Source organism: Pinus tabuliformis, chromosome 1_2 (genome assembly GCF_031772625.1).
Source record: "Pinus tabuliformis cultivar Carrire ecotype Pingquan chromosome 1_2, CPIR1, whole genome shotgun sequence".
Lineage (NCBI taxonomy): Eukaryota > Viridiplantae > Streptophyta > Pinopsida > Pinales > Pinaceae > Pinus > Pinus tabuliformis.
The window spans coordinates 1,206,090,244-1,206,116,149 of NC_142298.1; the positions used below are offsets into that span (position 1 = coordinate 1,206,090,244).

A 25,906-nucleotide genomic window follows, 5' to 3' on the forward strand; every position below is an offset into this window, starting at 1 on the left:
CCATGACACTACGCTGCCTTTGATCCCTTGTCCCATTCTTGTAGTGTATATTCTATGATTACTCTATCAGATGTAATCGTCAAGAATCCGAAGTAGCCATGTAAACATATTCAATGAACCGCCACAAAATGAAACATTGCTTTCCAACCTGCGTATGAAAGACAACAACGTATGCTAATAAATGAATCGAAAATAGGCATGTGTTCATTTCATTTGGAGAAAATAACAAAAAGACAAAACTATATTGGAGGAGTATCTTACGGTCAGTATTGGATAAATGTGGACATGTGGTTGTCGCTTATTCCCGGTTTGCTGCATTCGGGTGCCCCCGGATTCATTTGAGCAATGTTGGTGTTGCTCATACGCTGTTTATTGTATTTGGGTACACCAGATTCAGCGAGATTCTTGCTGTATATGAGGGGATATATGTGCCCTGGCACAGAGGAGGCAGGCAAGTCATTGTTCTAACGTTCCAGGAAGGGTTCCTGGTTCTGTAGCATGGATTGAAGAAGGGTTTTATAGCATTGGTGGAAGAATGGGTTTTACCCATGGGGAGGATGGGTTCAATCCAAGGGGGTCTTCGGATTCAGAGGAGAACAAAAGCCCAACTTCTGCACTGGATATGAAGACATTTTCTGGAGTGGGGATCACTCATATGCATGAAAATAGCTTAGATTCTCAATTGAGTTCCCCAAAACAGCAAAGCGAGACAATACCGATCGGTTCTCCACGTAGATTTGCAAAATCCAGCCATGAGAAAGGAATGGAGCATTCAGAGAGTTATACTTGTGTTATATCCCATGGTTCAAAATGGAGCACAAAAACCATGTATACTCATTGCGGTATAGAGTGTGAAATCGTGCAATATCCTCTTCAAAAACACAATGAACTACGGGATATCGCGTCGCCAGCTCGGAGCAATTCAAATGTTGCAGTGTTTCCTGTTGCCCATTTTCTCCGCGCTTGCTATCTCTGCAAACGGCAATTAAACCATGGGAAGGACATCTACATGTACAGGTCTCTTATATTGTTGACGCGATTGCTTTAAATCTTTGATATTCACATTGAATTTGGTTATAATTTTTAATTCTCTATAGCTAGTCTCATTCTCTGTTCTCTGATTACTGCAGAGGTGACAAACCATTCTGCAGCGTGGAATGCCGTTACAAACAGATTTCGATGGATGAGCGAATGGAGACATTTGCTGCTTCTCCTCCAGCTTCATCGTCTGCTGCTTCATAAGATTGGAGGCTTGAGAGGCGTTTCAATGCATGTATTTCTTGTATCAGTGGAATTGTAGGAAAATAAAAGGCCACGGATGATGTAAACATCATTCAAATGAGGGATAGGTTGACCAAATTTCTGTCTCCAGGACTTTTTGTATGTGGTTTTAACTTTTATACACAAATTATGTCAATATGCGTCATATATTACTTTTGAGATTGCTTCTATGTTACGATACCCACTTTAAACACACTCACTTCTATGTTACTTTTGAGATTGCTTCTATGTTACATTTTACATTATGTATGAAAATGTTTACATCAGATGTAAATTGTGCATATCATTTTCACTTGTCATTGTTATTTCATAAATGCAAATCCTTACCAATTCTTACTCTTTCAATAAAACTTGCAAACACATTTTCTAATGAATTCTATTTAAATTTTGTTAATTTGTAATTTAAATTATGATTACAAATTGGATAAGAAATTGCTTTTTATTAAGTACACCAATAATTTTAAGGTGTATTTTTTTTAATTATTAAGATGAAGGAATTAATACATGATATGACATTTAATGAGAAAGAAATTTATTAGGTGTATTTTTTTTAATTATTAAGATGAAGGAATTAATACATGATACAACATTTAATGATAAAGAAATTTACAGATTAATAAATTCGGTTTCTCTTGATGTTGGATATATTTGAGTTTAAGATGGATCTATATTAGTGACTACCACATATAAATATGATGTCAAAGCAATTTTAGCGTATTTGAAATTATAAATTCATTTTTTACATTATATCCATCCAAGTGCACAAGAAATAGAATTTGGAGCTTTTGCCCAGTTAAATTAAAATGTCATGTTCCCTTGGCATGTCAATGAAGTTCAAGGCCTAAGGAGTTAGTTGTTGTCATCAATGTTGTGTATTTGGCTAGTTTTGTGCTAACAGGATCTTTTGGATCCCTAGGGTTAGGTGCACTAGTCTATGTTGATGAGTTTATTAAGAACAACATTCACAAATATGAGTAAGCATATCTTAGATTTCCCACGACATTTGTAGAAACAAAAATAACAGCAAAGTTCAAAGCAACAAGGAAATCACATAAGTAAACCACAAATGCCTTTACTGTTGTGCACTTACTATGAGCCTAAAAGTAACCCTAATGATGCAACACTAGCTATACATTTAATTTTCTTTTCAAGAATCTCAACATACGATATAAATGCCACTCAAATAACTAATATTCTAAAGTTTAGATCATTGCACATTTTACCTTTATTTATAGTATAAGATCCATCTTAACCCCAGATCTATCAAGCATCGAGAGGGATCAAATATCTCGAGGTGCAAACCTCTTTTTTCAGTACAAAACTTGAGGAAAGGTTTGCACCTCGAGAGATTTGATCCCTATGAACACTTGATATATCTGGGGTTAAGATGGATCTAGGTTGGTTATATAACTCTATATAATATCTATATTTTTATATATGTGTCTCTTTCTTATTCTGTCTCTCTATCTCACCTCAAAACACACACGCGCACACACACACACGCTCTCGATATTTATCTATCTCTCTCTCCCTCCCTCTTCCTCTTCTTCTTTCTTTCTTTCCCTTCTCTCTCTCTTCTACTTATCCCTCTCTCTCTCTCCCCCCCCCCCCTTCTCCTCTCTCCCTCAGTCTCTCTCCATCTTTCCTTTGTCAATCTCTCTCTCTCTCCACCTTTATCCCCTATGTCTTTCTTCATCCCTCCCTCTCTCCCCCCTCAAACTCCAGCTATCTCTCCTTCTCTCTCTTAATTCCTCTCTCTCTTCCTACCTCTCTCTCCCTTTCTCTCCTACCTTCCTCTCTCTCCCTGTCATCACTCAATCTCTCTCTCTCTTCCCTCTAACTCTGTCACTATACCACTCCCTCTCTCCTTTTCTCTCTCCCCTCCATCTATGTGTCTCCCTCTATCTCTCTCTTCCCCTTCTCTCCCTATCTCTGTTCTCTCCTCTTCTCTTTCTTCCCTCCTCTCCTCTCTCTATCTCTATCTCTCCCTTGTCTCTCCCTATCTCTCTCCACCTCTATGTATTTGTTCTTTCCTCCCTCTCTATCTCCACTCCCAACTCAATCTATCTCTCTCTCCCTCTTTCCTTCTCTCTCTCTCCCCTCCTCTCTCTCTTCCTTCCTCTCTCCCCCACCTCCCTCTCTGTCACCCCCATCACTTTCTCTCCCCACCATGTTTGTCACTACCCCCCCCTTCCCCCCCTTATCTCTCTCTTCAATTTGATCCCATTGTATTGTGTTTAAGAAAGTATCTAAATTAAAAAATAAACTCAATTGGTTGTAAAATATTAAATCCATATTTTTTATTAATCATGTCAAAGAAAATACAATAATGAAAAGCTTAAGAAATCATGCATTGTCTTTCCTCTATTATTGTTAGTCACTTTTCTTTTTATCATCACTTGGATCCTTAATTAAGATGGATCTATGTTGTGGGAATATTTTAAGAGAGTCTAGATATATCTCAAAAGTAATTATAACCTTTTTCATTTTAGATTCAATTAAAAAATGTTATTAAATAAAATTAAAATAAAATATTTTGATTGTGAAATAAGTTATGGATTTTGGGCATGTGGTATTATTAATCCATGGTATTAGCCCATGGTCTTGTAACAAAGACTATTTACAAGTTAATAATATACATAGTAAAGTGGGGGTGAATATCCACCCCTCTGGCCACTTGATAGATCTAGGGTTAAGATTAATCTAGGCTAGTTATATAACACTATATAATATCTATATTTGTATATATGTGTCTCTTTCTTATTCACTCTCTCTATCTCTCCCTGAAACACACACACACTAGTTCCATATTTACCCTCTTCATCTCCTTCTCTCTCTCTTCTACTTCTCTCCCTCTCTCTCTTCCCTCTTGTTCTTCTCTCTCCCTCACTCTCTCTCCATCTCTCATTTTTCAATCTCTACCCCCTCTCTCTCTATCTCTCTCTTTCTCTATCCACATTTCTCCCCTATGTCTTTCTTCATCCCTTCCTCTCTCCCCCCCTCAAACTCCACCTATCTCTCCTCCTCTCTCTTGAGTCCTCTCTCTCCCTTTCTCTCCTACCTTCCTCTATCTCTCACCTCTGTCATTCACTCTCTCTCTTCCCTCCAACTCTGTCACTATATCCCCCCCTCTTTCCTTCTCTCTCTCCCCTCCATCTCTTTTTCTCCCTCTCTCTCTCTTCCCCTTCTCTCCCCATCTATGTCCTCTCCTCTTCTCTCTCTTCCCCCCTCTCCTCTCTCCCTCAGTCTCTCTCCACCTCTCCCTTGTCACTCCTCTCTCTCTCCACCTCTATCAATCTATGTCTTTGTTCTTTCCTCCCTTTCTCTCTCCCCCTCCAACGCCATCTTTATCTCTCTCATTCTCTCCTTCTCTCTCCCCTCCTCTCTCTCTTCCTTATCCTCTCCCCTTCTCTCTCCCACCTCCCTCTTTCTCACACCCAATTACTATCCCTCTCTCTCTCTCTCTCCATGTTTGTCACTATCTTCCCCCCTCCCCCCCTTCTCTCTTTGTTAAATTTTATCCCATTGTATTGTGTTTAATAAAGTATCTAAACTAAAAAAACTCAATTGGTTATAAAATATTAAACCTATATTTTGGATTAATCATGTCAAATAAAATACAATAATGAAAATCTTAAAAAATTGTGCACTATCTTTCCTCTATTATTGCTTGTCACTTTGCTTGCTCTCATCAGTTGGATCCTTAGTTAATATGGATCTATGTTGTGGGAGTATTTTAAGAAAGTTTAGACATATCTCAAAAGTAATTATAATAATTTTCCTTTTAGATTCAATTAAAAAAAATTATAAAATAAAATATTTTTATAGAGAAATAAGTTATGGTTTTTGGGCATGTGGTATTAATAAGCCATGGTATTGTAACAAATACTATTTACAAGTTAATAATATCGGTAGTAAAGTGGATGTGAATATCCACCCCTCTCGACACTTGATAGATATGGGGTTAAGATGGATCTAGGCTGGTTATATAACACTATATAATATCTATATTTGTATATATGTGTCTCTTTCTTATTTCCTCTCTCTATCTCACACTGAAACACACAGACTCTCTCTCTCCATATCTATCTCTATGTCTCCCTCCCACTTCCTATCCTTCTCTCTCTTCTACTTCTCTCCCTCTCTCTCTTTTTCTATCACTTCCCTCCTATTCTCCTCTCTCCCTCACCCTTTCTCCATCTATACTTTGTCAATATCTCTATCTCCCTCCACCTTTCTCCCATATTTATTTCTTCATCCCTTTCTCTCTCTCCCCCTCAAACTCCATCTATCTCCCCTTATCTCTCTTGAGTCCTCTCTGTCTTCCTTCCTCTCTCTCCCTTTCTCTCCTACCTTCCTCTATCTCTCCCCCCCATCACTCACTCTCTTTCTTCCCTCAAACTCTGTCACTATATATGTCCCTCTCTCCTTCTCTCTTTCTCCCCTCCATCTCTATGTCTCCCTCTCTCTCTCTTCCCTGTCTATCCCTATCTATGTCCTCTCCTATTCTCTCTCTTCCCTCCTCTCCTCTCTCCCTCACTCTCTCTCCATCTTTCCCTTGCCATTTCTTCTCTCTATGTCTTTGTTCTTTCCTTCCTTTCTTTCTCCCCCTCCAACTCCATCTCTATCTCTCTCCCTCTATCCTTCTCTCTCTCCTCTCCTCTCTCTCTTCCTTCCTCTCTCCCCCGCTCTCTCCCACCTCCCTCTCTCTCACACCCCATCACTCTCTCTCTCTCTATCTCTCTCCATGTTTTTCACTATCTTCCCCCCCTCCCCCCCTTCTCTCTTTCTTAAATTTGATCCAATTGTCTTGTGTTTAGTAAGGTATCTAAAAAAAAACTCAATTGGTTATAAAATATTAAACCTATATTTTGGATTAATCATGTCAAAGAAAATACAATAATGAAAAACTTTAAAAAATCATGCACTATCTTTCCTCTAATATTTGTTAGTCACTTTTCTTACTCGCACCATTTGGATCTATGTTGTGGGAATATTTTAAGAGAGTTTATACATATCTCAAAAGTAACTATAACCTTTCTCCTTTTAGGTTCAATTAAAAAATGTTATAAAATAAAATTAAAATAAAATATTTTGATTGTGAAATAGGTTATGGTTTTTTGGCATGTGGTATTGATAAGCCATGGTATTGGCCCATGGTATTGTAACAAAGACTATTTACAAGTTAATAATATCCATAGTAAAGTGGAGGTGAATATCCACCCCTCTCGACACTTGATAGATAAGGGGTTAAGATGGATCTAGGATGGTTATATAACACTATATAATATCTATATTTTTATATATGTGTCTCTTTCTTATTCCCTCTCTCTATCTCACACTGAAACACACACAGTCTCTCTCTCCATATCTATATCTATCTCTCCCTCCCACTTCCTATCCTTCTCTCACTCTTATACTTCTCTCCCCCTCTCTCTCTTTCTCTATCTCTTCCCTCCTATTCTCCTCTCTCCCTCACTCTCCCTCCATCTATACTTTGCCAATATCTGTCTCTCCCTCCACCTTTCTCCCCTATATATTTCTTCATCCCTCCCTTTCTCTCCCCTCCTTCTCTATCTTGATTCCTCTCTCTCCCTTTCTCTCCTACTTTCCTCCATCTTTTCCCCCATCACTCACACTCTCTCTCTTCCCTCCAAATTTGTCATTATATATATATCCATCTCTCCTTCTCTCTCTCCCCTCCATCTCTGTGTCTCCCTCTCTCCCTATCTTTGTCCTCTCCTATCCATATCTCTGTCCTCTCCTCTTGTCTCTCTTCTCTCCCTCACTCTCTCTCCATCTCTCCCTTGTCACTCCCTCTCTCTCTCTCTCCACCTTTATCACTCTATGTATGTTTTCGTTCCTCCCTCTCTCTACCCCTCCAACTCCATCTCTCTCTCTCTCCACCTTTATCACTCTATGTCTTTTTTTGTTCCTCCCTCTCTCTCTACCCCTCCAACTCCATCTCTCTCTCTCTCTCTCTCTCTCCCTCTCTCCTTCTCTCTCTACCCTCATCTCTCTCTTCCTTCCTCTCTCCACCTCCCTCTCTCTCACCCCCCATCACTCTCTTTCTCTCTCCTCCCTCCATGTTTGTCACCATCTCTCCCCCCTTCTCTCTCTCTTAAATTTGATCCCATTATATAGTGTTTAAGAAAGTATTTAAATTATAAATAAATATTAAAAAAACAAAAAAAACCTCAATTAGTTGTAAAATATTAAAGCTATATTTTGGATTAATAATGTCAAAGATAATACAATAATGAAAAGCTTAAAAAATCATGCACTATCTTTCCTCTATTTTTATTAGTCACTTTTCTCGTTCTCATCACTTGGATCCTTACGTAAGATGGATCTATGTTGTGGGAATATTTTAAGAGAGTTTAGATAAAGTAATTATAACCTTTTTCCTTTTAGATTCAATTAAAAAAATGTTATAAAATAAAATTAAAATAAACTATTTTGATTGTGAAATAAATTATGGTTTTTGGACATGTGTTATTGATAAGCCATGGTATTGTAACAAAGACTATTTACAAGTTAATAATATTCATAGTAAAGTGGGGGTGAATATCCATCGTTAAGAACCTTGTCATATTGTTATAAAATATTTTTATTGTGAAATAAATTATGATTTTGTGCATGTGGTATTGATAATGTATGTTATTGGCTCATGGTCTTGTAACAATTTTTATTCGCAAGTTATCAATGTAGAAGTGGGGATGGATATACATGGTTAAGAATCTTGTCATATTGTTATAAAATGTTTTGATTGTGAAATAAGTTATGCTTTTAGGGCATGTAGTATTGATAAGCCATGGTATTGGCCCATGGTATTATAACAAAGTCTATTTACAAGTTAATAATATCCATGGTTAAGAATATTTTTCATATTGTTATAAAATATTTTGGTTGCGAAATAAGTTATGGTTTTTGGGCATTTAAATTGAACTAGCATTTAAAAGTTTTTAGTACTTACATTACACCTACACATCTACCCTATACTGGGTTGTAGAGAACCTTTCTCTTCTAACAAATTTCCAATACTAGCATACAACAAGAGACTAAGCTTTATTTGATCTAATTGCAGGTTCCATCCTTTGCACTTTACTAGTGATCTTTTTCATCATGCCATAGTGCAATTTGTCTTACCACAAAGTATGCAATCTTCATGGTAGGTGAAGCAATAAAGAAGATGTTTTTCACACTTAGGGTTTTCATAAGATGTGAAGTAAGAAAAAATGAAATGGAACATTATATGTATATGTCACACTATTTACAATAACAAAAGATGTTAAGAATTGGAATTTAAATTATAGTAAATGGATTACAATAGAGGCTATGAAATGCCAATTCTTCTAAGGTGCTAGTGGTTGTAATCAATGTTGTGTATTTGACTAGTTTTGTGCTAATATGGTCTTTTGGATCCTTAAGGTTAGGTGAAGGCACTAGTGGTTGTAATCAATGTTGTGGATTTGGCTAGTTTTGTGCTAATAGGGTCTTTTGGATCCTTAAGGTTAGGTGACCTAGTCTATGTTGATAAGTTTATTAGGAACAATATCACAAATTTTAGTAAGCATATCTTAGATTTCCCACGACATTTGTAGAAAAAAAATTATCATCAAAGTTTAAAGCAACAAGGAAATCACTTAAGTAAACCATAAATTCCTTCATTGTTGTACACCTACTATCATCCTGAAAGTAACCTTAGTGATGCAACCTTATCTATACATTTAAACTTATTTTCCAAGACTCACAAAATATGATATAAATGCCTCTCAAATAACTAATATTCCAAAGAGAAAAAAATTTACCATTCTCTTCTAACAAATTTCCAATACTAACATACAACATGAGAGTAACCCTAGTGATGCAACCCTATCTATACATTTAAACTTATTTTTCAAGCCCCACAACATATTATATAAATTCCTCTCAAATGATTAATATTCCAAAGAGAACAACTTTTACAATTCTCTTCTAACAAATTTTTAATACAAACATACAACATGAGAGTAAGCTTCATTTGATCTCATTGTGTTGAAACGTATAACTAGGTTCGTTATTCATAATGACATGTAATTATGATTTTATGTGATGAGATGTAAAGAAGAAAAATAAATATTGTAATGATTGCATCATGGGTTTCATGAGAAAGAGATTTTTTTTTTGAGTCGAGACTCTCATTGAGAGTCTTTAGGATTTGTTTCTCACCTAGCCATAAAATGTCAGAGTCATTGTCATGTAATGAAGTCATGTTACACTTTGTATAGAATCAAACTTGTCTATGTAAAGTATCCTCCAAGACCTTGTCGCTTACCCTATTCAAGTCGACCTTCAACGATGGAAGAACTTACTAGAAGAAGTCGGCCTAACCTCCAACAGTCATGTCATCCTAAAGGACATGTGTGGAGGTGTACAAATAGCCACAACTGGCCTCAGTTGGAGGCAAGTAACTCGACTTGATTTTGGTGAAGAAGAAGTGCGAAGAAGAAGTGAAGAGAAGTGTGAAGATGATCCAGGTCCAGGTGTGACAAAGGACCCTTCCAAGACCGTTTGCTTTTGTGATGTGTTAAATTGCATTTTTAAGAAAACATAAATGAATACATCTACATGTTGTAAAGAAGAGGAACATGACAATCATCAGACAAAAAAACATAAGTCGTTGATAACGGAGTTCGTCCAGGAGGTACTACGTCTCTGGGCCCCGGTGTCAAGATGGTGTAGGCCGTTGCATTAAGTGTTGTCAATGGTGATGATGTACATAAGAGATGATGTCGCTATCATACAAGGAAAATGCTCTCACGTAGGAGTGGCGCCAAGAGATGTTCCGCTACAGGAACTCTCAGTCAAAAGGACTCCTATTAGTATGAAACAAACTCATGCATGATGAGCATCCCACCAACATGGCATAAAAGGGATCTCAATGCAAACATGCATGACAAAAACATGAGTATCCCATCAACATACAACAAAGGGATCTCAAAACACAACATGACAAATCATGACACAAGTATATCACATAGACAATTCCGTGTCACATCAAGTAGGAATCATGAAAACAAGTAATAAACAAGATCCCACACCAAGCATCAACAGGGATCTGTGCAACACAATGCATAGAAAAAGAAGTACATGAACACACTGCATATACCTCACAACCAAGGGCCATCTGAAGAAGTGGATGTCAAACTGCTGAAGTTGTTCGTACCATCAATCTCACGGCATCAATCGCATGGAAATGGCTACTCACACATAAATGTTGACACCTGCATTCCACTTAGAAATGTGTTTGAATAATAGAATGAGTAAAAGAGAATTCTGAATGCACCATCAAATTTGTGGCGTCGAATAGTGCAAATCAACTGTCTAATTTCTAAATTCTGAGAAGTTGAGAATCTGGGGCTCAAGGAATCTTTTAGATTCCCCTAGATTCCTCAAAGATTCTGCTCCATGGGTGGACTAGAAATCTGCAACTCAAAAAGCGAATCTGACCTTGCCATTGCAATCCCTGCGGAAAACCATGAAAAATGACTGTAAACTTGACTATATTCTGACATGGAAAAAATTACCTCCTCAAGAAAATTTCAAGGATCATGGTTCCGATCCCTGTTTCTGCAGCAGTGATGGTTCCACATGCATACTGAAAAATGGCCGAAAAATGCAGAACTCTGATGGAGAAATGGACAGCGCCATTGCATTCGTGGTTTCGAGAAGTGTTGAAACCATATAAAAATTTTCAAAATTTGACAAAGTGAAAATTCGGCCCTCCTGCAAAATGTTGCCTCGAACTGCGTGCACTGCCTCCCTTCCTGAGCGCACTGATAAAATACATTTAAATAAATTTCATGGGCAGATTTCTCAATAAGGTGGTTAGCTAAGTTGGTTAAAATCCGGTTTAGTAGGGAGGAGGTCGGGCGGTCAAACCTCGCCTCCTCCTTTTTTTACACAAAATTTTTTGTTTTAAAAAAATATTTGGGTGGCTGGGCCTGCCTTGGGCGGCCCGACCCTGTACCTTCTCTCATCATTTTACTTCACGTTAATGGCATGTGGTGAGGTTTGATGAGGTGGAGGGTCCGTGCCCCAACGCCGGCCCTCCTCCATGTAACGACTATGTTTAAGGAGTGGCATGGTTGGGTCCGTGCCCTAAGGTCCGGCCCACCACCCATAATGTGTTGTGACAGTTCTGTGGGAGGGGGCTAGGGGTCGTGGCCCACCCCTCCACCATATTTATATATGAGGTTATGAAGGTTGGGGGGTGGCAAGGTTGGTGGCCCCCACCCCCCTTTTTTTATATTTTTTTTGTTTTAATAACAACATTATGCATTTTTTTGAAATTTTGTTTTTAGCTGTAGGAGTCTTTTTAACTAGGCCACAATTTCATCCAAAATCTAGCTGGAGTTTGCCAAAATCCGATGGTCGGGTTCTGTCCAAATTGTGGCCTCCTTAAGCCTGCCCAGTGAGCTAAAAGTCAACCCAATTTTGACTACTTCTAACTTCCTCATCCGAACTCGGATTGACAAACCGTTCACACCACCGCGATCAGGACGAAGAGATATACGCTCTAGTCCTGGTTCAAGTATAATCGCAACACTTTGACTTTTGAGCTTTCCTGAGTCCTCTTTGTCCTGTGTATGTCTTTTGAGCCACCTGGATCAATCCTCCCCACTGAAGAGCTTTTGGTCCTCCAAAAGCATGAAAAATAATCTGCAACTTCTCTATATCTTGTCTGCATCACAAGCATCCTGAAAGGTCTCGCTTCCATCTCCTTCACCTTTCTTCTTCGGAGCCTTAAGCGATGAGCCAACACCTGCCACCTCTGCAACCTGTAGTACATTGTTTTGAAAATCACATGCTTGTCTTAACTGACTAACTAACGACCCAAGCGTCCTACACTTGCCACGAGTTTATAAAACATACTCGGTGTTCAAGTTTACATCAAAATGGACACAATACCCCAGCTATGAAAACAAGGCCAACATATCATTGTTGCTCCAACAAGTAATGGAAAACACATCATAATTGCAACACATGATTTACAATCATAAGGCCAAACACTATTTTCTTGATAGGTGATGGAAACACGACATCACTTTCACAGTTCAACATGCGACACAAAATAAGACCAGACATCATTGTTGCTAAACAAGTGATGGAAACACATCATTACTTTTACATTTTAAAATGCAACAAATGATTTACAAAAGCACGACCATGAAATGAAAACATGTCTAGAAACCATTTTTCACTTATCACGGTGAATGGGTTGCCTCCTTGTGGCGCATTCGATGTTCGAGCAACTGCTTCACCTGGTTCATGCACCGACACTTTGTCTTTAAGGCGCTGCTCTGGATGGAGCCTCCAACAAGTGGCTCTTTGATGGCCACTTCTGTCGCAATGACTGCAATAGGTTTTCTTCCTCTAGATTTGCTTAACATGTTTCTTTACCTACTATTGAGAGGGTCTTTCACGCCTCATCCTTTTGTGTGCTGCCATTCTTTTCCAACACTTCGAAAATGTATGGTTATGTAATCCACAAAAGGTACATATTTTTCAATGCCATGTTTTATGTTCATCATTAACAACATGATCATAATCGAAATGAACATTCGAATGTCGAGAGTGGTTATACCTTTCCTTGTTGTCTCTGGTGTAAGTATGGCGATAAGAGCTTGCCTCAGCTCTTTCCTTGCAATGGAAACTGCCATGGGATGATGGGGATGTTTTCCCATCATTCTCTTTCCTCGACGATTTCAACAATGTCTCAGAAGAATCTGACACCTTCGAGCATTCTCCTTTGGTGTATCTCGAGCTTGCAAATTGAGGTCTTTGCATAACCTCCAATGGTTGAGTTATGCCTTGGTTATTGACACCAAGTTCTTTTTCCTCCTTGTGCCTTGTCCTTGTAAGGAGCCTCATGTTTGTCCCTGTAATTGGGATCTCCAAATCTCCAACAGAAATCATACTATGTGACGATGAAACCGAAAGGAAATCAACATCTTTTACCTCCTCTATCGATTTGGAAAGAACTGATGAGGACCTCTCATCATCTGTTTTTGTTGGTTTGCTAGCTGTCTCAGCGCATTCCCCAACTTCCTTTTTTACATACCCAAGTCCTGCCTGAAGGGGTAATTCTTCTACTTTGATGGGGTTGACAATGCCTTGGCCATTACTGCCCAAGCCTTTTCCTTCATAACCCATTCTTTTCAACAGTTTGTAGCCAATTCCTGTGGTATGATTTTCGAAAACAACGAAATCATCATCACGACATATACATGAATTCAGAGAACTACTTCTTACCTCACATGGGTCACGCTGCAACTTTTCCAAGGCCTCGTCCTTTGCTTACAGTTTTCGTAGCAAACTTTGTTTCTCCTCTTTCTCTTCATGTAGATGCATCTTCAATTCAACGTTCTCTGTTTGAAGATTATGTTTGTTTTGCTTCAGTTCTTCCAGGGCCTCTTCCATGGCTTGCAACTGAAGCTACAATCGCTCCTTTTCCTCTGTCTCTTTCTGTAGAGTTTCATACATTATTTCCACTCTTTTGGAAATGTTAAGCATGGTCTTGTACATTGCTTTTTCATCCTTTGTCGCTGTATGTTCCATTTTTCACGCTCGCAATTCACATCCACGCAAAGACGACTCTGATACCACTTGATCTAGGTCCAGGTGTGACAAAGGACCCTTCCAAGACCTTTTACTTTCGTGATGTGTTAAATTTCATTTTTAAGAAAACATAAATGAATACATCTGCATGCTATAAAGAAGAGGAACATGACAATCATCAGCAACATAAAAACATAAGCCGTTGGTAACGAAGTTCGTCCAGGAGGGACTACGTCTCCAGGCCCCGGTGTCAAGATGGTGTAGGGCACTACATTAATTTTTGTCAATGGTTATGATGTACATAAGAGATGATGTCGCTATCATACAAGGAAAATGCCCTCATGCAAGAGTGGCGCCAAGAGATGTTCTACTACAGGAACTCTCAGTCAAAAGGACTCCTATCAGTATGACCCAAACTCATGCATGATGAGCATCTCGCCAACATGGAATAAAAGGGATCTCAATGCAAACATGCATGACGACAACATGAGTATCCCATCAACATATAACAAAGGGATCTCAAAACACAACATGACGAATCATGACACAAGTACATCATATAGACGATTCCGCGTCACATCAAGCAGGAATCATGAAAATGAACACACTGCATATACCTCACAACCAAGGGCCATCTGAAGAAGTAGATGTTAAACTGCTGAAGTTGTTCGTACCATCGATCTCACGGCATCAATCGCATGGAAATGGCTACTCGCACATAAATGCTGACACCTGCATTCCACTTAGAAATGTGTTTGAAGAATATAATGAGTAAAAGAGAATTCTGAATGCACCATCAAATTTGTGGCGTCAAATAGTGCAAATCGACTGTCAAATTTCTCAATTCTGAGAAGTTGAGAATCTGGGGCTCAAGGAATCTTTTAGATTCCCCCTAGATTCCTCAAAGATTCTGCTCCATGGGTGCACTGGAAATATGCAACTCAAAAGGAAAATCTAACCTTGCCATTGTGATCCCTACGAAAAACCATGAAAAATGACCGTAAACTTGACTATATTCTGACATGGAAAAAATTACCTCCTCGGGAAAATTTCAAGGATCATGGTTTTGCTCCCTGTTTCTACAGCAATGATGGTTCCACCTGCATACTGAAAAATGGACGAAAAATTCAAAACTCTGATGGAGAAATAGACAACTCCATTGCGTTCGTGGCATCGAGAAGTGCTGAAACCATATAAAATTTGTCAAAATCTGACAAAGTGAAAGTTCGGCCCTCCTACAAAACACTGCCTCAAACTACGTGCACTGCCTCCCTTCCTGAGCGCACTGAAACTGCATTTAAATAAAATTTCGTGGGTGGGTTTCTAAATAAGTCGATTAGCTGAGTTGGTTAAAATCTGGTTTAGTAGGGAGGAGGTTGGGCGGTCAAACCCCGCCTCCTCCTTTTTTTACACAATTTTTTTTGTTTTTAAACAATATTCGGGTGGTTGGGCCCACCCCCGTACCTTCTCCCATCGTTTCACTTCACGTTAATGGCGTGTGGTGAGGTTTTATGAGTTGGAGGGTCCGTGCCCCAAGGTCGGCCCTCCTCCATGTAACGGCTATGTTTAAGGAGTGGGGTGGTTGGGTCCGTGCCCCAAGGGCCAGCCCACCACCCATAATGTGTTGTGACGGTTCCGTGGGAGGGGACTGGGGGTCATGGCCTGCCCCTCCACCATATTTATATATGCGGTTATGAAGGTTGGGGGGTGGCGGGGTTGGTGGCCCCCACTTGCATATATATATATATATATATATATATATATATATATATATATATAACAACATTATGCATTTTTTTGAAATTACATTTTAGCTGTAGGAGTATTTTTAACTAGGCCACAATTTCGCCCTGAATCTAGCCGGAGTTGGCCAGAATCCAGTGGCCGGATTTTGTCCAAATTGTGGCCTCCTTAATCCTGCCTAGTCAGTAAAAAGTCAACCCAACTTTGACTGCTTCTAACTTCCTCAACCAGACTCGGATTGACAAACCGTTCACACCGCCGCGATCAAGACGACGAGATCTATGCTCTGGTCCTAGTTCGAGCATAATCCAAACACTTTGATTTTTGAGCTTTCCTGAGTCCTCTTTGTCCTTTGTGTCTCTGGAGCCACCTGGATTAGAAGAAGACATAAGAAGGTTTATTCTGGGGATGAGAAGAAGGTATAGTGATGGTGGAGTTTCTTCTGGGATAGGGAGGGTGGTTTCTTCTGGGTATAGCGAAGAAGATATTCTTCTGGGATTAGCGAAGGAGAGGTTTCTTTTGGATCAACGAAGGAGAGGTTTCTTCAGGGCAAGTGAAGGAGAGTTTCTTTTGGAAGGACTCTTCTAGGAGATCGAGATAGATATATAGAGATCGGGTTTCTCTAGAGGAAGCTAGTGAAAGGCTAGAGACCGATATTCTCTAGAGAAAGTTGAGAAGAAGCAGTGTGAAGGATAGAGACCGAGTTTATCTAGAAGGAGCGAAGGAGAGTAGTTCATGATCACGAACAAATTCGAGAAAGGGAATAGGTAGAGCATCAAGGTTAGTGAAAAGGTTCTTGGGAGGATACTATAGTCAAGGGTATGTGTCATGGTCTTGATACTTATCAATTGAAGGTCTAGTAGAAGAATTTTGATTGGGTTTTCCTCTTAAGAGGTGAGAGGTTTTGGCCCTAGTTGAGAAGCCTACATACTGTGTCACTTGTATTTTATTGTGCATATTGGTAATTGTCTTTATGAAGAGAACACAATAATAGCATAACGAAGAAAATACTATAAGATAAGAAGTAAAAGTATATCACAAGAAATTATTAGGCAGAAAATTCTTTTAACTCTGAATTCCCTAGATTTCTCAACATGGCATCAGAGCTAAGGTTCTGAAGTCAAAGGGAGGGCATCTAATCAAAGAGACACTCAATAATCAAGTTTCAAGAAATTCATCAAAGCAAGTCGAAGGTTATCAAAACAAAATATCAAGACCTGCATTGAAGGATAAAAGCCTAGATCGAAGAAGCAGTCTACAACAACAATAGTTTTGTATCCTCTAATCATCATTAAAAGACCATAAAAACCCTCATCAAGATATCTACAAAGAAAGGTAGCTTGAAGGACTTTAAATATGAAGATCACATCATCCTGAAGGAAGTCGAAACCCTAGAAGCAATTATGATCTACACTCATTCATTACCAAAGTAGTTGAAGTATCTTGAAAGCAAGAAGGCATTATCACCATCTTCAAAGCTATGAGGAAAGTTCCCTCTCATTAAAGCAAGGACCCTCTCCTTTCCCTTGAAGAAGAACATCCAAGGAAGCAACAAATACATCTTCTTTAACCATCATCAAAGTGATCAAGTAGAAGATTTCATCTTCACTTTTCAAGTAAGTATCTTCCATTCTTTAATCAATTTGGTAAAATGACTTCATGTTTTCAAGGAGATCTATAAGTTGGATATGTCATCGAAATTCCTTGCATGGAAAAGGAAGATAGACATACTCCTTGAAGAAAGTGAAGTCATTGAACATATCAATGAAAAGGTCACCTCTGAATTCATGGAAAGGGATTCTTATGAAAGGTGCCCTCATATAGAAATATTGGAGACATCAAAGAGATGTATATGATAAACTTGTAAGAATATTGTTAAATAATGAATCCATACAGGTGAGGATAGTTTTAAATAGAAGAGGAATGACTTGTTATATAGTTTTATAAGCCCTAAGAATATTCTCTGAAGATGCGATAAAGAAGGTCACATGACTTAGATCTTATCTACACAAAACTAAAGGTATCAAAGGATGAAAGGATATCTTCATAAGATCTCAACTACGAGATCTTAGAGAGATGATAAGAATATAATCATCATTTTTCTAAAATTGACTAACTGATGAACAGGTAACGAATATGCATGAATGTAAGAAATTTACCTCATTCGACAAATTGTGGTTTCTATGCAAAGAAAAGTTGAGTGAAAAAGTGTTGAAGGTTAAAGGACTCAAACATTTGCAGGAAGGAAAAGGAAGTTTGGAAAATTTGTTCCTTAGAAAAGAAAGAAGAGCATAGTTGAGATTCAATATTATGGATGTAAAAACTATGGTCATTACAGGAAATATTGTCCTAAAGAGACAATATCAAAAGAGGAAGATAATAAGCCCATATCACCAAAGAAGAGGAGCCAAAGAGAAGAAGTCCAAGAAAGGAGGAAGTAAGAGATCTCCACTATGCTGAGATAGTCTCCCTCACAAAAGTTCTTGTCATATCTCCTAAACATTATAGGATATGGATATAATAAATAATAAGATGCATCGTGGCATCATGGAAGCATTAAAATCAAGAGCTCGTAACATCACCATAGGGAATCATGAAGGACATATGGAACAAAATTCATGACAATCAAATATGAAGGATATAGCTCTTGGGAACCTCACTGCAAACTTAAGAAAATGAAGAAGTCATCCAGGACAAGGCTCATCATACATCAAGCCAAAAAGGAAACATTTTCTGGATAGGGATATACAATATCCTCAAGATTCTAGGATGAAATCCTCATTGGAGGATTCATCGATATAAAGTGAAAGCAAGTGTTTCATTAGGAACTCCAACTTGTGGAGTTCATGAATGATGGTATGATGATATAAGAGATGAAGCAGATCAAGGGGTTGGATATCTTCTCAATCAAGGAAGCCGTTGAAAGAAGCTTAGATTACCTAGAGACAAATGAGGTATGTATGCTTGTATTCAATATTATAATTTCATGTCGTATGGTTGCATGTACCATGGATCACTACTTATATCTTAAGAAGCATGACCAAAGTAAAAGAATTTCCTCCTATGAAAGGATACAGGAAGGTATAGGTCACACAAGATGAAATCAACATAATATTTCCTCATATATAGCATGAGGTTGTTGACTACAATTGAGGAACTTTGATTCGAAGCTCATGGGAATGAAATGTGTGAAAGGAAGGAAGAGATCGTGAGACATGCAATCATGGAAAAGGCAATCAACATCTGAAAGTCCAAGAAATGTTTACTAGAATATCTCTCAGAAATATATGAAGACTCTGATAGGATTCAGGAAATGATGGAGACCCTTGACAATGAATATCTTTGGGAAATGTGTCAACATGTATACGAGATGCTAATACGTACAGGAAGATGTCATGATGAAATACCATCACAAAGGTAATGTTTGATTTTAAGTGTTCATTTATTTTTGAACTAATATCTAGATGGGATTTTGTAGGACTTCCAAAGGGAAGATTTGTGGATGACTTCCAAGAGAAACATATTGAACGATGTAAGATCCTTCTAGAAAATATGGCATGAAAGCAGAATGACATAAAGCAAAACTAGATGGAAAATTGATGGATCACTTTCTGATGAAATGAAGACATGACTAACTCATGGATGAAGGTGATGGATGATCTCTGCCCTATGAAGAAGACCCCAAAAGATGAAGACCCCATGACAAAATAAATTTATGACATCGAAGGAGAAATGAGTTCTTCAGGCAGCTGGTTGTTCCACATAAGGAATTGTTATAGGTCCCCAGTTAAGAGGGAGCCTGAAAAGAATTTTCTTACTTGGAAGAAACTTGGAAATTCCTAAGCCAAAAGAGAGCTTAGGTATATTCCTTTTGTAGGATTGAGTACATTACTTCATTGGAATATGTCCTCCCTATTCAAGAGGGAGAGGTAGACATGTCATTCTGATCTTCGCCTGGGAAAACAGAATGGAGGATTCGGTAATCATTTGGCATCCAATGCTCTTTGAGGATGAGATAGCGAATCCAACAAAAGAGTAGTCGTGGAGGACCGATATTATTTTGGGACTAGGGAGTGCAAGATAAGCATATTCCTCATGGGACATCTCTTGAGTACCTGGGCAGGGTATGTTCTGAGAGAGACAATAATGAGTGTTTATAAATAATTGGTCTCGCCAGCATTGAGCTCAGATATTGTGGAGATAAGGTGTTGTTAGTCAAGGCCTTTCTATGTAACAATGTTGGTTGATATGATGCTATACAAATGAGTTACAAATCTGAATTCTTCTTATGAGAAATTATTTAGATTGAGAGAGTCCAAGTACAATTATGAATACCTCCCTAGTTAAGAGGGAGTGTTGAAAAGTATAACTAGGTTCGGTCTTCATAATGACATGTAATTATGATTTTATGTAATGATATGTAAAGAAGAAAAATAAATATTTTAATGCTTGCATCAAGGGTTTCATGAGCAAGAGATTTTTTTTTTGAGTCAAGACTCCCATTGAGAGTCTTTAGGATTTATTTGTCATCTAGTCATAAAATGTTAGAACCATGGTCGTGTAATGAAGTCATGTTACACTTTGTATAGAATCAAACTTTTCTATGTAAATTATCGTCCAAGACCTTGTCACTTGTCCTCTTCAAGTCGGACTTCAACGATGGAAGAACTTACTAGAAGAAGTCAACCTAACCTCTAGCAGTCCTGTCGGCCTAAAGGACATGTATGGAGTTTTATATATAGCCACACTCTACCTCACTTAGAGGCACGTAACTCAACTTGATTTCGATGAAACAAAAGTGCGAAGAAGAAGTGAAGAAAAGTTTGAAGAAGAGGCTACGAAGCAGAAGTGTGAAGAAGACACAAGAAGGTTTCTTCTCAGGCTGAGAAGAAGGTATAGCGAAGGTGGAGTTTCTTCTGGGATAGAAAAGGTGGTTTCTTTTGGGTATAGCAAAGAATATATTCTTCTGGTATTAGCAAAGGAGAGGTTTCTTCTGGGAAAGCGAAGGAGAGTTTCTTTTGGAATGATTCTTCTGGGAGATCGAGATAGAAATATAGATATCGAGTTTCTCTAGAGGAAACCATTGAAAGCCTAGAGACCGAGATTCTCTAGAGAAATTCAAGAAGAAGCAATGTGAAGGATAGAGACCGAGTTTCTCTAGAAGGAGCCAAGGAGAGAAGTTCATGATCAAGAGGAAAGTAGGGAAAGGGAAGAGGTAGAGCATCAAGGTTATTGACAAGGTTCTTAGGAGGATACTAGTGTCAAGGGTCTATGTCATGGTCTTGGTACTTGTCAATTAAAGATCTAGAAGAAGAATTTTGATCAGGTTTTCCTTTAAGGAGGTGAGAGGTTTTGGCCCTGACTGAGAAGCCTACATACTGTGTCACTTGTCTTTTATTGTGCATACTGGTAATTGTCTTGATGAAGAGAACACAATAATAACATAACGATGAAAATACTAAAAGCTAAGAATATCACAAGCAATTATCAAGCATATAAATATTTTAACTTTGAATGCCCTATATTTCTCAATGCATTATAGGTTCCATTATTTGCGCTTTACTAGTGATATGTGTCATCATGCCATAGTGCAATTTGTCTTACCACAAAGTACGCAATCATCATGGTAAGTGAAGCAAGAAAGAAAATGTTTTTCACACTTAGGGTTTTCATCAGATGTAAAGTAAGAAAAATTAAAACTAAACATTAAATGTCTATGGCACTTTATTTACAATAGCCAAAGATATTAAGAATAATTAGAATTATAGTAAACAAATTACAATAAGGGCTATAAAATGCCCAGTTCTTCAATGCAGTGAAAGAAATTACATAAAACAAGGGCGTAGCAGTAGTCCATGTTGATATGGCTAGGTTTTAACATAGTATATCCAGTTTATCTATTGGTTTTGACAATTTGTTATGATTAAGATTGATTATTTAATATTAACATTTCCATATGTGATTTGTATTTTTATAACAAGGATAAAAGGTACTTTTTCTTCATAACAAAACCTTGCAACCAAAAAATGATATACAATATAAAGTAAACCATCCAACAAAAGTAATATTCGACGATCAATAGGTTTCCTTGCCTCATGCTTGTAACCAAGAAATTTTGAGCAGCGAATATCAACAATAATCCTACTACAAATGTGTCCTCTAAGAGAAAAGCCAACTAAAAGACAATTGTCTTCAAAATCTGGTTAGACTATTTGAGGCCTTGAGTATTGTTACTTCAGAATCTGGTTAAATTCTTTGAGGCCTTGTTGAATATGTTTGAATAGAACATTAACCCTCAAAGGCTCATATGCTGCACTTTTTAGGAAAACACCTTCAGGTACAAAAATATGTTGATAATTATTTGTAAGCCGATTTTCGAGAGTCACCCTGTTAGGTTGCACAAGTATGGTTTTCTTTTTTTTCAAAAGAAATGAATATCTCACTGAACTATAGTCATTAAAAATAGGTCTTGCAAATCAATATGCATTTGTAGACTCAACTATTTCAGCATAGAATTTAGTACTTGTTCCACCCCAGTAAGTCCCTATGAAATGAGGATGTGTCTCTGGATCCTGTCCCTTAGCAGCTGGCATTACAACCAAAGCATAACCTGTTGGGTCCCTATAATACTAGTGATTACCCCATTACTATTGTAGTCATACCCCTTATTAATATTGTTGTGCCCCTATTGCCCCCATATTGTTATTACTGTGCCCCATAGAATCCCTCTATTGTTATTTTTGTGGCTTTATATTATTATTGTTAGGTCGGCTGGATTATATTGTGACTCCTTAGACTCCTATATATAGAAAGGAGGTTTTGTCATTTGAATCATCCATTGTTCATTTATGTAATGTAAAGGAGGTTGCCCCCTCGAAGAAGCTGAATTCTAAGGCGTTGATCTATCTTTTCTATATTTTCTTGAGCTGGTTTCATAAAATTTGGTATCTGAGCTTTGGATTCTAGGGTTTCGCTGCTCCAAACAGGTCATCGTGGCATTTTCGCTATAACTTTTTTTTTGCGACGTTTCAGAAGTTGCAAAAAAACCCATTTGAGAAGAAATTGCGTTGAACCTCGGGTCCGAATTTCAGAGCTTTTTGCACTATATTTGTGGAGATATGATATGAGGAAGTTGGTCTTTTTGCACACTCCTGAATTACATTCCAAATAGGTGACCTGGGGAAAATCGTCATAACTTTCTCTCTGGGGATCGGATTGAAATTTCATAAGAATGTGCAGAAAGAGGATGGAATTTAGTTTCTTGTATGCATCTTTCAGATCCAAACGTCGAAATAGTGACTCGTGGCACGTTGTACAAGTTTGCTCTACTGAACTAGTCTATAATCAAGTCACTGTGGGAGATTTTGCATAACTCTTCCTTGGAGAATCCAATTTGGGTCAGACTTATGGCATTAGAAAGAGGACACAAAGGGCTACTGCAGGTCACAAATTCAGAACTAGATGATCGGAAAGTACAGAGATACATCAGAGGCAATATCGAGCTCCTACAAAGTGAAAAAAAGTGTGTAGATTTTCTTAAATTTTTGCTTAAGCTTGGTTTTAAAATTTATTTTGAAGGAATTCAAAGGGCATAATAGAGAATTATTATCGGTAACTGATGCCTTGAGGAAAGAAAATGCAAACATCTAGTAAGGAACCTAAAAGCTCTAGCATAACTCATGAAGAAGAAGAAGAAATGCTCTATGAAATATCAAAATTACAAGAACAAGTGCAACAAGTGTCACTTGCACAAAAAGTAACAGAATCTAATATGGATGGTTTAAGGAAAGATGTAGAAGCTAAGATGGATGGTTTAAAGAAAGGTGTAGAAGCTAAGATGGATTGTTTAAAGAAAGATGTAGAAGCTAAAATTGATGGCATGGATGATAAGATGGAAGAATTGAAGATAAATATGAATAAGTTGCTACAAGAAATGGTCACTAAGGGTGAAAGGGTACTAAAGGAAACTCATGATGAGAACAAAAGAAATGTTAATTATGATTCCATAGACTCTAATGTTGGATCGAAGATGCACCATATTCCAAAAATTGATATGAGGAAGTTTGATGGCAAGGATCCCGCCACATGGATATTACAGATGGAGAAATTCTTCGATCTCAATAATGTGCAAAACACACAAAAGGTACGTATGGAAACTTTATATTTGGAACCAAATCAGTTTGTATGGTATCAATGGCTTTTCTCTCGTAAACAATTTATCACTTGGGTAATTTTTACAAAAGAATTGATAGCACATTATGAGGATACAAAAAGCAACACTTTTTTTAGCCAATTGATAAGTCTCAAACAAAAGGGTTCAATAATGGAGCACATTGAGGAGTTCCAAAAATTGAACATAAGGGTAAAAGATATTCCAGAGGAGCATAGGATTGATGTGTTCATAGGGTCTTTAAAGGATAATATCCAACATGATGTTCGCCTTTGGGAACCTGATTCATTAGAGAAGGCATTCAGGTTAGCAAGAAAAATGGAAAGCAAAATTATGGCAACCAGGAAGCATACCACTCACAACTATAAAGACGGAAGTGTTGTTGCCCCTAGTCTTCCACAACCTATAAGGTTGACACCACAACAATTGGAAGAAAAAAGAGCAAAAGGGCTTTGTTACAGTTGTGATAGCAAATACACTAAAGGTCATAAGTGTGCTGAGAAGAAATTATTCTACATAGATTGTGAAGAGGAAGAAGAAAAGGAGCAAGAAAGGTCAAAAGAAGAGGATATACTCCAGGAACAAAGCCTAGATGAAGAAAAAATAAATCCGACCATATCTTGTAATGCATTGGCGGGAATTACCACTCCTCAAACCATCAAGATAGAAGGACAAATCAAGAAGAAAAAGGTAATAGTGTTGATTGATTCAGGAAGCACCCACAATTTTATTCATTGTAAGGTAGCAAAAGAATTGAATTGCTTCCTATATCCAGCACCAGAGTGTCAAGTGATGATTGCAAATGGAGGAACAATAAATTTCTCTGGAAAGTGCCATAATATCAAGCTATCCATGGGAGAATATGTATTGACTAGCCCAATGCTTTCCATTCCAATGGGAGGTGTTGATGTTGTACTAGGAGTCCAATGGCTACAATCCTTGGGTACAATAGCTTTTAATTTTCAAGAACTTTTCATCAAATTTTCTACGAAAGGAAAGGAAGTTGAATTAAGGGGTATTGCAGGGAAACCAGGAAAGATAATCAGCTCTAATGGTATGACAAAGCTTCTAAAAAAGGAGCAAAGAGGTGTAATTGCACAATTATGTTCGCTAGATGTTTCCACATCGGAATCATCTATTTCTCCAGATCTCCAAAAAGTCCTGGACAATCATTCCAAGGTATTTGAGACTCCCAAAGGTCTCCCACCTATGCGTGATCATGATCATGCTATTCATCTGATTCCAGGAAGTGTTCCTCCAAACATCAGGCCGTACAGATATCCCTATGTCCAAAAGAGTGAAATTGAACGTATGGTTGCAGAAATGCTAGAGGCTGGTATAATTCAACCGAGTCAAAGTTCTTTCTCTGCTCCAGTAGTATTGGTGCACAAGAAGGATGGATCATGGCGCATGTGTCCGGATTATAGGGAGCTCAACAAGCTCACTATTAAAGATAAGTTCCCCATTCCTGTCATTGATGAATTACTGGATGAATTGCATGGATCAATTTACTTCACCAAGTTGGATCTTCGTTCAGGATATCATCAAATCAGAATGAAGACTGAAGACATTCTGAAAACAACATTTAGAACTCATGAGGGTCATTATGAATTTTTGGTCATGCCTTTTGGCCTTACCAATGCACCTTCAACATTTCAAGGTTTGATGAATTCAATTTTCAAACCATTCCTTAGAAAATTTGTGTTAGTATTTTTTGATGATATACTAATCTACAGCAAGTCTTGGAAGGATCATGTTGAACATGTTGACAGGGTGCTACAACTATTGGAGGAGAAACAATTATATGCAAAAAGATCCAAATGTTTCTTTGGAGTCCAGGAGGTGGAATATTTGGGTCATATTGTATCTCATGAAGGAGTTAAGGTAGACCCTAGCAAAATTAAAGCCATTAAGGAATGGAAAATCCCCACATCCATAAAGCATCTGCGAGGATTTCTCGGGTTGACAGGGTATTATCGCAAGTTTGTTAAGAATTATGGGAGAATAGCAGCACCTCTAACAACATTATTGAAGAAAGATGCATTTTCATGGACTCTGGAAGCAACAAAGGCCTTTGAACATCTTAAAGAGGCAATGTGCCAAGCACCA

At 38.0% G+C, this 25,906-nt stretch overlaps 1 protein-coding gene across 1 annotated transcript; it reads left to right on the plus strand.

The window, feature by feature from the left end:
* The first annotated feature begins 332 nt into the window (after window positions 1-332).
* LOC149210600 (FCS-Like Zinc finger 10-like) lies at window positions 333-1,371 on the plus strand. Its single transcript, XM_089394460.1, has 2 exons — window positions 333-1,017; window positions 1,131-1,371. The coding sequence occupies exons 1-2, from the start codon at window positions 536-538 to the stop codon at window positions 1,240-1,242; spliced, it is 594 nt and encodes a 197-aa protein (XP_089250586.1). The 5' UTR covers window positions 333-535; the 3' UTR covers window positions 1,243-1,371.
* The last annotated feature ends 24,535 nt before the right edge of the window (window positions 1,372-25,906 follow it).